This window comes from Coturnix japonica, unplaced genomic scaffold, assembly GCF_054131305.1.
Source record: "Coturnix japonica strain WE unplaced genomic scaffold, WE-NBRP24 Scf041, whole genome shotgun sequence".
NCBI classification, from domain to species: domain Eukaryota; kingdom Metazoa; phylum Chordata; class Aves; order Galliformes; family Phasianidae; genus Coturnix; species Coturnix japonica.
In genome coordinates this window covers 5,025,153-5,039,519 of record NW_028188944.1, presented here as the reverse complement: position 1 = coordinate 5,039,519, position 14,367 = coordinate 5,025,153, and the positions used below count along the sequence as shown (strand labels likewise).

At 49.1% G+C, this 14,367-nt stretch overlaps 1 protein-coding gene and 1 long non-coding RNA gene across 10 annotated transcripts in view; one reads left to right on the top strand and one right to left on the bottom strand.

Moving 5' to 3' along the window:
* Positions 1 to 867: 867 nt before the first annotated feature.
* Positions 868 to 5,790, bottom strand: LOC146752874 (coiled-coil domain-containing protein 87-like). Of its 3 annotated transcripts, none has more exons than XM_085531314.1 (2): positions 5,295 to 5,790; positions 868 to 1,582 (listed from the first exon to the last, which is right to left on the bottom strand). In XM_085531314.1, exons 1-2 carry the CDS (start codon positions 5,341 to 5,343, stop codon positions 1,287 to 1,289), a joined length of 345 nt encoding a protein of 114 aa, XP_085387440.1. In that variant the 5' UTR covers positions 5,344 to 5,790; the 3' UTR covers positions 868 to 1,286. The 3 variants fall into 3 exon arrangements, 2 of the variants coding, with proteins under 2 accessions (XP_085387440.1, XP_085387439.1); XM_085531313.1 differs by lacking the exon at positions 5,295 to 5,790 and adding an exon at positions 2,467 to 2,676; XR_014940372.1 differs by lacking the exon at positions 5,295 to 5,790 and adding an exon at positions 2,086 to 2,377 and having other exon boundaries at positions 1,304 to 1,582.
* A 303-nt stretch (positions 5,791 to 6,093) lies between these two features.
* Positions 6,094 to 14,367, top strand: part of LOC146752869 (uncharacterized) — a 213,758-nt gene continuing 205,484 nt past the window's right edge. For 2 of the 7 annotated variants that reach the window (XR_014940373.1, XR_014940375.1), the window contains exon 1: positions 12,089 to 14,126. This is a non-coding gene — a long non-coding RNA (uncharacterized LOC146752869). Of the gene's footprint in view, positions 6,278 to 6,586; positions 7,903 to 12,088; positions 14,127 to 14,367 lie in introns of those variants that run through there. The other 5 variants (XR_014940378.1, XR_014940377.1, XR_014940374.1 and 2 more) reach the window with 5 other exon arrangements.

The following is a 14,367-nucleotide window of genomic DNA, read 5'->3' as shown; positions in this document are numbered from 1 at the left end:
CAGAACTGGGAGTGGGCCGCAGAGTTTGCTTTCAAGGGAAGATTGGACAGATGTGCTGCTGTTGAAAATAAGATTGCAGATGTGCTGGTGTTGAAGATAAGATGGCAGAACAGATGCCTCAGCTGGATGTAGCATCAACAGGAACCAGTTTGGGCACCCCCCCTTAGAGAGTTGGGCATTTATAGTGAGAATGGCTATTAGCCTTCATCCCACCACCACCAGAGATGTTCATTAATGCTTGGAATCTCTGCCCATGTCATTGGGATTAATGACCATGTATAGGCTATGCCTATCAATGGGTAGTCGCTGCAGTGATCCCCACGCACCCAGTGCTGCAATAAAGGGAACAGAACTCATTGGCGTGTCACATTCCTGTCTTGATTTCGTTGGCTTCACCATGGCCACAGCTTATAGGACTGGTCATAGATCAGCTTCCAAAGCCCCTTTTTTTAAAGGAGATGCCACAAACCTGTACTGCCTGGTGGTGTTGTTGATCAGGTAGTAGAGAGCATTCAAAAGGCTCCAAATGATGCATTATAGAAAGCTGCAGCCACATCATGAATCCCTTCCCCTGCCCCCATCCCCAAATCCATCACCAATCAACCCCTCCATCCACGGCCCCAAATCCCCCCCTTCCATTTCTAGGAACCTATGAAGCTACATTGTGTGCCTCCGGTGGCACAGTGGTTAAGGACGCCACTTTGCAACACCAGAGGCCCGGGTTCAAATCTCCCCTGTGTCGCAAGTGGTAGAAGTGCCGCTCTGCTACACAGGAGGCTCAAATCCTGGGGGTTGGACTCGATGATCTCTAAGGTCCCTTCCAACCCGCATGAGACTGTGATACTCTGATACATCCATGGCCCCAGATCCATCTCCAATGAACCTTTATTCACAGCCCCAAATTCATCCCTCCATTTAGAGGAACCAATGAACCCCTTTATCCACAGCCCCAAATCCATCTCCAATGTACCTCCACCCATGACCCCAAACCCATCACCAATGAACCTTCATCCACCACCCCAAATCCATCCCTTCCATTTATAGGAACCAACGAACCCCTTCATTAATGGCCCCAAATCCTTCCCTTCCATTTATAGGAACCAATTAACCCCTCCATCCCATCCCCAACCCCCCACTTCCCCCTTCAGCCTCAACGCACAGAACTGACACATTGTGGGCCTAAAAATGAACCCAAAATCCAAACCCTAAATAAACAGGCCCAAAATGATGCAAAATGAACCCAAAACCAGACCCCAAATTAAGCCGTGGGGCTTCCAAACTCCACCTCAGCACCTTCCCACCTTTGTCTGCTTGATGCCCCCCATGGCAGCAGCTCTCCTGCCCTGCTGCAGCCTGTAGAGCATCTCCCCCCGGTTCCTCCTCATCTTTTCCTCATAGCTTCGGCCCTTTAAGGTCACGACGTCGCCATATTCCTCCTTCAGCTTCTTCATCACAGCCTTCAGTTCCCCTTCGTACCTCGTGAGCTCTGCATTCAGCTGTTGCCGTGTCTCACCAGGCCATGATGGGAGCCCATGTTGGCCTTGGAAGCCATTGGGGTTGGAGTCTGGGATCCCACGTTGACCTATAAAGAAGCCATTGGGGTTGGAGTCACGGCCACCCAGGAGGGGGGTTGAAGGCAGAGCACAGATGAGGGTCCTGCATCCTGAAGGAGCATCTGGTACAGAGCAGACACATCTGAAGGATGAGCTCCAGCATGGCTGGCACCAACAAGGAGCAACCCAGGATGAGCAAGAACGGCCCCAGGGTGGGAACTGCCTCTGGACAGACATGCAGTGACACTGAAGGTACACGTGCCCACAGCCACCAAGGGAGCGGTGCTGCAGCCAGTCTTGGGATGGAAATGGCACTTTCCATCTGCCACCTCCATCCTGCCCAGCAGTGGGAGGGGTGCCAGGAAGCAGCAGATGCAGAGTGTGACCTGCTTTTATTTTAATCTCCAGAGCGAGTTGCCGTCTGGGATGCCGTGGCAGCCTTTGTATGAGAGAATCATGGAACAATTGGAGCAGGAAGGAACCCCAAAAGGGCACCCGGTCCCACCGCCCTGCGGGGAACAGGGACACCTACCTCCAGATGAGGTTGCTCTGAGCCTGGTCCAGCCTGGCCTTGAAAGCCTGTCTGGGCACCCACCACCTCTCTGGGCAAGACATCCCAGTGCCTCACCACCCTCCAGCCAAATCCTTCTTCCTCCCATCCAAAGCCAATCTTCCCTCTTTCTGCCTGAAACTGTTTCCCCTCCTCCTATCCCAAGTGACCCTGCTAACAGCTTTAGAAAGCCTTCATGCAGCATGAAAACATGCCTGTGAGCAAACAAGGAGAGAGCAGCAAGGATTGCTGTTGCACTGCGTCACGCCGCTCACTGCCCTCTCCTCCCTTACCAACTCCCCAAAATAAAGCCCACCCCCCCCCCCTTCAATATATACTCATTAATAACACACACACACACACCCTTTATATAGAAACCCGGAACGCAGCGTTGGGTGCGGCGCAGCCCCGGGGCAGGAAGCGCTGATGATGGGAGGGGGCTGGGCCATATACACTCATATGGGCCCGCCCCTAAGCTCTGCCCCCCTGCACGGAAGGACACAAAGTTCCCCTGTCGTGGCTGTGGGTGACCACTAGGGGGCGCCGTAGGCATAAAGATTGCCCCCCACGCCCCTTCCCCTTCAACCCAATTTGGTTCCAAAGAGACCCCCCCGCCCCCCCCATTAAACTGGGGTCTTAGAGTGCCCCCACTGACTCCAAATACCTCCCCCAACCCACCCTATAGACCCCAAACCCACCCCACTGCACCCTAATCCCACCCCACAGCCCCCAAACACCCCCCCAAGCCCACCTTAAAACCCCCAAAGTCCACCCCATAACCCCCAGATACCCCCCAAACCCACCCTATGGCCCCAAAATCCACCCCTCAGCCCCCAAATACTCCCTTAAACCTACAATATAGACCCCAAACCCACCCCACTGCACCCTAATCCCACCCCACAGCCCCCAAACACCCCCCAAACCCACCTTAAAACCCCCAAAGGCCACCCCATAACCCCCAGATACCCCCCAAACCCACCCTATGGACCCCAAATCCACCCCTCAGCCCCCAAATACCCCCTTAAACCCACCCTATGGATCTCAAATCCACCCCTTAGCTCCAAAATACCCCCTTAAACCATGCTGGAGCCTTGGGGGCGGCTGTTGGCGGCCCTCAGCCCACAAACCTCTTCCGCTCCCTCTGCCGTTCCCCCCCCTCCGCCCCACGCAACCAGGTCAGGCCTCTCCGGTCTCCACTCCCCCTTCCCCCCATTATCCCCAATGGGTCCGTGCCGTAACCCGCTCCCCCGGAGGGAACGCGTGCTCTGCAGAAATGAGTCCCCTGGGAAACGCGATCCGCTTCACTGGTGTTCCGCCCTTGCTTTGGTTCCTACGGCCTACAGAGCCGGAGGAAGGCGATCCCGGGAAGGGGGGGGGGTGGTGTCCTCAGAGGGGTGGGGACGTGTCAGCTGTGTCTCCACGGAGGGCTGTGTGTCCCCCCCCTACAGGTGGAGCTGCTGCTGCTGCTGCTCGTGTACCCCCGTGGGCGCCCCCCCCCACCACCCAAAACGAAGGGGGGCTGCGGGGATACCTGAGAGTATTGGCTCGGGCGCCCGGCCCGCCCCGGCCCAAAGCGTGCAGCCGCTACCTGCGGCGTTTGGCTGCCCGGAGCCTGGGGGGGTTACGGGAGGGCTTTGGCACGATGGGGAGCCCCGGAGGGGGGTTACGGCTTTGCCTCCGTTTGGAGCCCGACAACGCGACCCCCCCTCATCGCCTCCACATCCTGCCGGTGCTGCTGCAGATGGGGGGGGGGGCTCAGGGCTGATCGGTGCGGTTGGAGTTGGGGGGAGCAGAATTAAGGCTCACCCTGCGCCCCTCCCGGTTTCCCCCCCACCCCCCACTCCTCCCGATCAATGCCCTATTCAGCTCCTAAGGCCCCGGGCGATGGGGGGTGTCTCCGACTCCTCTTTGCCCCCCCTTCCTTTACCCGTAGCGGCTCAATTGCGACCCTCCCCCCACCTTGGGATGCCTCCAGGCGACGCCGCATGTTCGACGCCATGTGGGAAACGCTGGGAGTGGGACCCGAAAGCCAGTTGGTGTGAGAAGGGGCTCGGCCCCCCGCCGTCATCACCCCCTTCATGTTGGATGAAGGGGACGGAGATGGGGGGTGGGTGGCGGCCGCCTCGTTGCCCCCCCGTGGTCTGGCCATAGGAAATAATTCATCTCGATGGTTTTCTTATGGATTCATTTGCTTCCTCGAGGTTGTCCTGACATTTGGCAATTTCCTTCAGTAGCGTTTTGAGCCTTTTCACTTCTGCATCCTTCTGCTGTAGAAATATCACATTCCAAACAGGACGAACCAGATCATTTTAGAAACAATTACAAGCCAAGTTGCATTTTGGTGTTAAAAACAGCCATAGACTCATAGAATAGCCTGGGTTGAAAAGGACCACATTGTGCAGGGTCTCCAACCAGCAGACCAGGCTGCCCAGAGCCACATCCAGCCTGGCCTGGAATGCCTCCAGGGATGGAGCATCCACAACCTCAATGGGCAACCTGTTCCAGTGTGTCACCACCCTCTGTGTGAAAAACATCAACCTAATATCCAACCTAAACGTCCCCATATAACTTTAAAACCATTCCCCCTTGTCCTATCACTATCCACCCTTGTAAACAGCCATTCCCCTGCCTGTTTATATGCTCCTTTCAAATACTAGAAGGCCACAGCGAGGTTTCCCTGGAACCTTCTCTTCTCCAAGCACAACAAGCCCAGTTCCCTCAACCTGTCCTCACAGGAAAGGTACTCCAGCCCTCTGATCATCTTACTGGCCCCCCTTAGCGTTATTTGCAATTCTCTTTTGCCTTCCTGCAAGCACACCTGCTTCAGGGCACATTTCATCCCACTGTTAGGCCTTGTAAGAAGCACTATGGCAAGTCCATATGCAGAAAACACTGGCATTCCATTCACTAACTGAGAAACTATTCTGCCCTTGCTCCTGACTCTTGTCCCTGCCTCCTCCTGCACTGGGCAGTGTTTGTGGGCAATGAAAGAAATACCCACATTCTGGAAAATACAGACAAAAAAGAAACAGGCAGAAAAGCGGCACTAACACTTTGTCACTGGTGGGAATCTCCACAGAAAGTGCTGTGCTAAAGGTGTGAGGTTAAGGGATCATCACTGTCATGATAAAAGTCACAGCATGGAAGATTTAGCGATGGCGTGCTGACTAGAAGGAAAAAACAACACTTACCTTGGAGCTTGTTCATTTTCTCTCCTATCATCGGATATCTTCTCATCATCTACGTAGCTCTGAAGTTGGCCAAAGCCTGTTGCCATGAGCTTTGCTAAACGCAACAGTGCTGTGGCTCAGAGGTATTACACCGGCACATAGCATAGGAGAACTCCATAACCCAAGTGTCAAGGGAAGAAGAAAGGGGAACTGTTACAATTAATTACGTTCACTAAATTGATAATTGTAGGCTTCTTGTCACACACTACTGCCTACAGCAAAACAGCACAGATGTTGACAACTGTGATTTCTGCATACAAGCAACCACTCGAGGCTGAGCACACTCTCCTGTCCCTTTGCCATGTCTAGAAAGACCCAGAAGAGCTCAGTGTTCTCTCGCTGTTAGTTTACATCCTCCAAGCACTTCCAAAGGCACGCTGCTCTGTAGAAAAAGCTGAGCTTATCAGAAAGTTTGTGCAGGAAGAAGGCAGCAGTATCAGTGCATGTCATCCTGGGGGATCTGAAAGCATTTGTGAAGAGAACAGGGAAAGAAGAGGGAAGAGAGCAAAACCAACAGGCACTAGCACTGCTGCCCACAGGGGGCGGGGCTTGAGGCAGGGCCTGTTCCAGAGGGGGGCCTGGCACAGTTAGGGCCAGCTCAGGGCCCAGAGCAGAGGGGGACCAGGCACAGCTGAGGCCACTGCAGGGCCCAGGTGAGAGGGGAACCCAGCACAGTCGGGGCTGCTTTGGGGCCTGGGCCGGAAGGGGGCCGGGCACAGCCAGGGCCTATCCCCCTTTTTTGCACATATGAAATGCTCCCAGCTGTGCTGCACAGCAGAACATCTTTCAATGGAGATGAAAGCCTGTGAAATGAAAGAATCCTTTCTTATTTCTTTCACATTTGTGTTTGTTGACTGCAGTTCCAACCAGGTGGACTCGCAGTGTCTTGCAAGTGCCACCTGGAAGCAGGTACAGACTGGAGACACAGCACCCTCAATGTCCAGGTGAGTAACAGCAGCCAAGGAGGCCTTTGGGCTCTGCAGGGTCCAAGTGTGGAGCATTACACACAGGAGCAGCTGAGTATAAAGACAGTGGCAGAGCTGCAGAGCTTGCCATAGTAGGGAGGCACAGTGGCTCAGCTCATTTCCCACAGTAACACAGGAAATAAGAGCCATGAGGGAAATGCAGATGCCTTCTGCCCCCATCAGAGGGGAGGAATGAGCTGCACTTCCACAGAGACATTCCTCTCACAGCCACTCACACCTCAGGTGTGGAGGGACGAGCTGGGGCTGCTGGTGGCAGCTGTGGAACACTGCCATCTGTGGTGCTCCATCCTACCTTGGAGGTGGGCATGTAGAGCTGAGGACCTTTGTCACTGCACAAATGACTGCAAGCAGAGATGTAGCAGAGGGAACATAAAGCATTTGATAACTTATACAAAGCAATGAGTAATAGAAATGACAATATTTCCAACCAAATATCCCCCATCCTAACAGTCATATCTGATCTCTACAATCCCACCCAAACAATTTCCCAGCCCCCTCCAATTCCTCCTCACTATCCCACCCCTGAATTTCCCTCCCCCAATTCCCACACAGTAATTGCCCACACTAATTACCAGCATGCAGGGCATGGGGAACACCTGTTCCTTGTGTGCAGACACCTGGAAAAAAAAGAAGTGGCAGGGAACTGGGGGTCTGTAGCAGGTTGTGGAGGCTCTGCATAGAACGTAACCCCAGACCACAACCCCATCAGCTGCTGGAGCAGCATCATCCCTGTCATTGGGGGATGTTGCCAGTGGTGGACAGGGACACAGGGAGAAGCCACACCTTGGTGTAGCTCTGATCTGCTCATGTCCAGTCCAATCCTCTATAGCACTTTCCATCTTCTGTCCTTTGTTCTTAACCGTATCCTTCCTTCTCTTCTGCTCTTTTCCTTTCTTTTAGGTGTCTTACCTGTATCTGCTTTTCCCCTCTTCTGTTCTTTTACTGCTCTGGTCAGCATCCAGTGTCTGCACCACAACTCTAGGTTTTGGGATGGAGAAAGGTACACAGGGCATAGATTTGTACAAGAAAAGCTCTCTTGCTGTGCCCAACAGATGACAAAAAGGAACCCTCAGGACCACAGAGGCAGCTTGTTTCTCCAAAGGCCACAGCGTAAGCTCGTGTAACTGGGAAGGACTCTGTTATACATCTCCTAAAAGTGCCTTTGAATTAATAATTTTCTGGTCTTGTTTCCAATTGTTGCTCAGAGGAAATGAGGTTTTTATCCTTGTATCTTTGCAGGAAGACAGAGAGGAGGGAACCTGTCTGGTGAAATGCTCAGGTGCTGTTTCCTTCCTTGCACCAACAGCCTGTTTGTGTCCATGCGATGCCAGTTGTCCTCCTGACAGTTTCTACCGGTCCTTCTCCGAGTCCTTCTGCTAAGCACTGCTATTTCTGTATCCTCAGGGCCCTGTTAGGACTAAAAAGGGGAGCAGATAACAGACGGAAGAATCTGGCCTTCTGCTGGGTGAAAGCCGCCTGCATGTCCTGTTCCTGCTTTCTCTTTTCCCCAGGTGGCATTGTGCTTCCCAAGGAGCTGACTCGCGGAATCAAACTCTATAATCCAGAGATGGGTTATAAAGCAGGTATGTTTATTCCAGCGTTGCGCAGCGCCGGGTGCAAGGGGGATAGCTCCTCCAAACTTGCACACCGTAAAGAGAAAAGTGTGTTACAGATATAGGTTAAGCTAATACATAAACAATAGTCTCCTCCTCAGTTTGATTACATATTCATTACATTCCCTATGGCCCCGTTCCCCGCGACCCCATTCCCTCATTCCCCCTGACCCCATTCCCCGTGACCCTTGCCGATGTTTTGGGGTGAAAGTCTTCTTCTGTTTTCTTCTTGGTGTTATCTGCTGTTATTGTTCTCCCATGTCGGCATCATCTTGCCCGGGGGGGGATCTAATCCTTCTTGTCAGAGGTCTCCGGACAGTTTCTTCTTATCTTTATTGCCCTCTTCTCTGGCTTTATTTTGACTAAGTGTCTGCAATTCCCCCTTTCCCTGCACTTTTAAATGTACAGTTACCCTTTGTCTTGGTTTCTGTGAAGTTCCCCTTTCCCTTTCTATAGCAAAGTGTTACCTTACCACCATTTTGAGGCTTTGCTCACTCTTCAATTCCCCCCTTTTCTTTAATCTAGCAGGCTTTTACCTGCTAGATTCTTAATGGGTCTCAAAATAGATTCCGCTCTCTACCTTTTGTCTCAGCTCATGTCTCTTCCAAACCTCGTATTCCCTTCCAGTACCTTGGTACAGACACAAAAGACATCTTATAACAACACAAGTAAAACACACCAAGAGTAGCAAGGTGATGCAGGCTAAGAAAAGCTGTTTTAGTCATCCTAAATTTGGCAACTAGTAAGTTTATCCCATGATCCAGAGAAAACTATTCCCCAATCGGTGTTATCCCTGCCTACTCCATGTTGCAATGCATCTTTGGATAAACAGGATATCTCCTTTTGGATTGTCCATCAAGCATCTGCAGCAGCATCCTCAATTGTTTCTAAGGTTACAGAAATTTTCATACAATGGTACCCCCCTTTTTCTTGGGAGTTCTCTGAACTCAATTTGCTGTTGTTGCCCTGGAAGGCCCTCTCCCATGAGGCCCACTTGTGCCCTATTCCTGGTACTGGGACTGTACTTTGTAGTGTTGGTTTGCTCAATATATTCTCTTATCTTCCCTTATAACCAATTTCCATAAAATACTAAAGGGCATAATAATGTGTCCATTTGGGCATGCACACATCTGTCAGCTTGCTCTCTTCCTTTCTAAATTATTAATTGGACTCCTGTTCTCTTTAGAATATTTTACAGGTTTTGACTTGGCTTCAGAGATTTTAAGTTTACCGTCTGGAATTGAAGCCCTCTTCAACTGCCTGTTCTGCCACCTGATCTATCATCTTATTTTCTGTTTCCTGTACAGTGTTACATTTCTGATGTCTTTTACAACATATAATAACCATTGGTAGATTTAAATCAGGCTGTTTTCCTTGTGTGTGAGCAATCCTTGCTCTTTTCAGATGGTACTATGAGCGTGTGGCACATATTTAGCATCTGTCCATATGATTAAAGCTCTTGTCAAGGCAGTTATTTCAGTCTTCTGAGGGGAAGTCCCCACAGCTGGTGGTTGTGCTTCGGTTACCTGGTCAGTAGCAGTTACTGCATGTCCTGCCTTACAGTCTCCTTGTCTCATAAAACTGCAGCTTCTGGTAAACCAGGTGTCTTCTGCATCTTCTAAGGGTTCGTCCTTCAGGTTCGACTGACTGGCTGGAATGTGCAGCTTCAGTTGATTTAAAGCAGTCATGTAATACTGGTTCTCCGGGTGTTCCGCTAAGGAAAGATACTGGGTTGACAATATTAGTCACAATTATTTCTACATCACCCTGCTCTACCAGGATGGCCTGGTATTTCAGGAATCTTTGGGGTGAGAGCCAATGAACTAATGTCCCCCCTTTTGCCTCCAATACAGTAAACACTGTATGAGATATTAAAACTGGTATCCTTTGGCCCAGTGTAGATTTATGGGCTTCTTGAATATTGAGCACTAGTGCAGCCACTGCCCTCAGGCACCCTGGCCATCCCTTACTCACTTCAAGCTGTTTGAGGTTTACCATCAGTCCGTAGCTGTGTATCCATGGTCAGCACCCTCCTGTCATTCCTGGGAACGTATGGAGTTCCTTGGCAGTTTGCAGCTCATTGGCTTAGCAGATGGCTTCTTTCTTGGTAGTCCTTAAGGTTCAAAGTCCAGCTGTAATTTCTGAGTTATTTGTGCTTTCTGTAAACCAAGAAACTCAGCAAACTCTCAGTCTATTCTACACAGTCCTTTTGTCGCTGTGGCATCCACATGCTCCGGTAAAGTTCCACCCTAGGATGGAGGATCCCAGGTCTCAGGCTCACAAGTTGACCGGTTCTCAAAAATCATTAAGCTGTTCTCACAACCCTGGGTAACACTGTCCAGGTTAACTGAGTCTCTTCTCCCTTTATTAGGGCTTTCCTATTCAAAGGCAAATAACCTTAGGCTTCCTTTAGCCAAACCAGGCAGAAGAGACATCCCTCAAATCCAGAAGGTAAACTCCACCTAGTCATTCCTTAACTTGGTTGATAAAGTGCATGGATTTTCCATTACTGAGTGTATCCATTCAACAATTCCATTACTTGTCCTCATGTCTTCTACCAAACTATCGAAAATTTAGCAAATTGGCAAAACTGGAGTTTTGTACTTGGATTCCCATTCAATTAGTAATTCAAACTCAAAAAATTATCTATTATTTCTTTTATCCTTCTACAGTCACATATCCTCAAAGGGCATCACTTTACCCTGAGTGGGTGAGCTCTTGCTTTTAACTTAATTTTTGGCCCTGATGCCCACACCCCTAAGTGTGTCTTATTTGAGATTGCTGTGGCTCCTGGGGGTATAACATTGTTTTTCCCAGTTTGTGTTAATAGTCAGACTTACAATTCTTAATCAGCCAATATTGTTTGACCCTTAGCTCCAGTTTTATTAAATTTCTTGCCAGGGTAACCTGACAGGTACAAGAATTCCTGTATTCCTACTTGTTTTCTTAGCTTATATTTAATTAATTCCAAAAGTAAGCCTTTTCTTGTTGGGCAGTAGCACCTACTAATGTTACAAAACCATCTATGGGTAGTAAGAAGCTCCCATATCCATCAGAAAATGAACTACTTTATCCTGCTTCTTTAGCTGCAGTTTCATCGGTGTATCTGCTAGGGTAAACTTCCCAAGTTCTCATTGTTCAGCTCTGCAATCAGAGACAATTCCTTCTCACTCAGCTTGGTCAGATTTCTCTACCAGTGTCCCACTGCAGTTTGTACACTGCTTTCATTCCAGCGGAGCAGAGCCCTCCCTGGGCTCTTCAAGCCTCCATCCCCTTTCCTCGTGGGGGATCCCTGGGTCCTATGGCCCTACTCTAGCACCACAACAGTAACAGCTGTTATTATTCTCAATTTCCTGAACATCTCTGATTCTCAATCAGGTGTTTGTTTTGTTTTCTGTTGTTGTTGTTGTTTGTTTGTTTTCTTCTTATTGTACTCCTCTCTTCAGACCTGACATCCCTGTTTTTATCTTTGCCTTCCTCAACCTGCATCCTTCCCAAACTTTTTCGCTTTCCAAACTCTAATCATTACATTTCACCTCCTCTCCAGAGCCATCCAGTGCTGCCCAGATTTCAGATTTCCCACATCTCTGCACATGAAGGCTATTCTCACTTCCAGTGCCCTGTCCTCTCCACCTTCCCCTTTGCTGTTTACAGCAGCAGTCTCTGACCCTGGCTCCCTCTCCCACTCTGAGAGTTCTGATTGCAGGGGAACGGTGCGGGGGGGTTGTTCTCATGCCAGCACAGATAAACTCACTTTCTCTTTAACCCTTTTTCCTCTGTACACTATTCCACTATTTGTACACTCATTTACACTTCCACGTACCCTCAACGATACTTCCGTATGACATTAACAACTACACTTTCTTATACCAGCAAAACAGTTTGTCCCATTCCCTTCAAAACCCACAAATCAAACAACACAGTTCTTCAGTTTCCATAAACACTCTTACTACCTTATAACTTTCCCTTAGCAATCCATATCGTTCAGTTATACACCTCTCGCCACAGAGCCATCACTGACTGACCCACCTCCCTTACACCTCTTCGCAGGCAGAACACAGTATCACATAAATGGCTTGATACTCATACCACACAGACATCCCTCTATATGTTCATTGTCCCTGTCCTCTAGCTTATACATCAACCACCACTGATTACAATATTTAATCAGAATTTTTTTTCAGCTCAGGGTTCCTCCTGGTTCCCCAGCGATATCTCGCCAATGTGCCAGTATACACGTCAGGGGTGAGCGCGCAGGGACCTCTTTGCTCTGTGATTTTCCCATCGTAACTTAATATAAACCACCGTATTCTTTTATAAGTAAAACCACTTCTGACACAACAGCATTGTTATGACTTATGACCACATACTTTACAACAACCAGTAATTAATAATACAAAATAAACATGTATTAAAACAAAGACAAACAAGTATTGGAGACAACTTTCGCTTCGTCCGTCCCCGGCCGTTTCCCTCGCGGGAGGACGGAACCGCGGGTCAGGACTCCACACTCGCCCCGCAGCTGTGCTGCGTCTCACTCACACCACACTCACACGACAATTCAAACACAATTACAATATATCATTTGTTAAGCTTAACCAAAGATGTTAAGAACACCGGTGCTAGTTGTTGACTTAGGTCACCTATATAGACAGCGCTGTATGATACCAATTATCCCAGGATTACCCAAATCACCCTGTACCAGAGAGCAGACAAGCTCTGCCCAATTAGCAATCACCTGAATGTGAGCAATAGCTCTTTTACCATGCGTACGACTTACTGGCCCCTTTGTAAGCATTCCCTAGGGAGTCCTAACCCAGCCGGCAACCTAACCTAACCCGTGAGCTCACATCCCTGGGGGGGAGCACGCCGACTCCACTGTGCCCTGCGTAGGACGTCTCCTCACGACTTACGGGTCCCCCATTTCACATACCTGGTCCGCCGATAGATGGTTCTTGTCTGCTCCTGCAGTGATCAGATGAGGGAGGGGAGTCCTTCCGAGAAATCTCGGGGCGCGCCAAAGGCGTCCCCCTTCTCAGCTGGTCCTGCAGCCGAACAGAGAGGGTCCCATCTGGGGTGCCAAATTGACTCGCGGAATCAAACTCTATAATCCAGAGATGGGTTATAAAGCAGGTATGTTTATTCCAGCGTTGCGCAGCGCCGGGTGCAAGGGGGATAGCTCCTCCAAACTTGCACACCGTAAAGAGAAAAGTGTGTTACAGATATAGGTTAAGCTAATACATAAACAATAGTCTCCTCCTCAGTTTGATTACATATTCATTACATTCCCTATGGCCCCGTTCCCCGCGACCCCATTCCCTCATTCCCCCTGACCCCATTCCCCGTGACCCTTGCCGATGTTTTGGGGTGAAAGTCTTCTTCTGTTTTCTTCTTGGTGTTATCTGCTGTTATTGTTCTTCCATGTCGGCATCATCTTGCCCGGGGGGGGATCTAATCCTTCTTGTCAGAGGTCTCCGGACAGTTTCTTCTTATCTTTATTGCCCTCTTCTCTGGCTTTATTTTGACTAAGTGTCTGCAATTCCCCCTTTCCCTGCACTTTTAAATGTACAGTTACCCTTTGTCTTGGTTTCTGTGAAGTTCCCCTTTCCCTTTCTATAGCAAAGTGTTACCTTACCACCATTTTGAGGCTTTGCTCACTCTTCAGAGCATATGGACCTTTTAGATGGGAGTGCGCAGCAAGGAACACATGGGGTCTCAGCTTCCTTCCTGCTCTACATCTGAGTGAGGGACACTGTGACCTGCTCAGGAGGCAAGATGTCATGTCAGGGAGGTGTGTTTTCCTTGTTGTTTTTTATCATCTGTGCTTTGCTTTGCTGTGTTATTTTTTTTCCTTTGCAGTTCTATGGTTTTCTTTCCTATTTGGTGTTTTCTATGTCGTGTTTTTTTTGTTTTTTGTTTTTTGTTTTTTGTTTTTTTTATAAGTTTTTTTCTGTTTTTCCTTGTCTTAGTTTTTTTCTTTTGTTTGATTTATCATTTTTTCTTTGCTTTTATTATTATTATTTTTTTTAATTCTGTGTTATTTCCTAAAATCCTTCATGGTTTATTTGTTGTTGTGTTTTTCATCTATGTTTTGCTATTTTTCTTTATATACGCTGTATGAGAACTGTTGAATCACAGTCTGAGCCACTGATTATCACCTAGGGAAGGGACCTGGTCAGCCCTGGTTAGTGCAGGTGAGGGCAATGCAGCTGAGTGACTGGAAGGGATGGAGCCTGGCTGCACCTCTCTTACAGCTCATTTTTGAAGGCAGACTGCCCCTGGGTGGAATTTTTTTTGATGGTTTCTCCTCTGTGGAGTTTGTTCTGTGCACTTCCATCCTCAGTGGTGGGTGAGCCATTCTTTCCTTACCTTTGTAGTATATTCACACTGTGCTAGTCTTTCTGTTGTTACAGATAGTATGTGTTTTTTTTCTAT

Excerpts from the sequence above, each read along its gene's own strand:
- LOC146752874 (XM_085531313.1), bottom strand. The coding sequence starts at position 2,656 with ATGCCTACGGCGCCCCCTAGTGGTCACCCACAGCCACGACAGGGGAAC. Across the intron at positions 1,583-2,466 it reads TCCGGGTTTCTATATAAAGG|GTCAACGTGGGATCCCAGAC; the intron begins GTGTGTGTGTGT and ends GCTTCTTTATAG.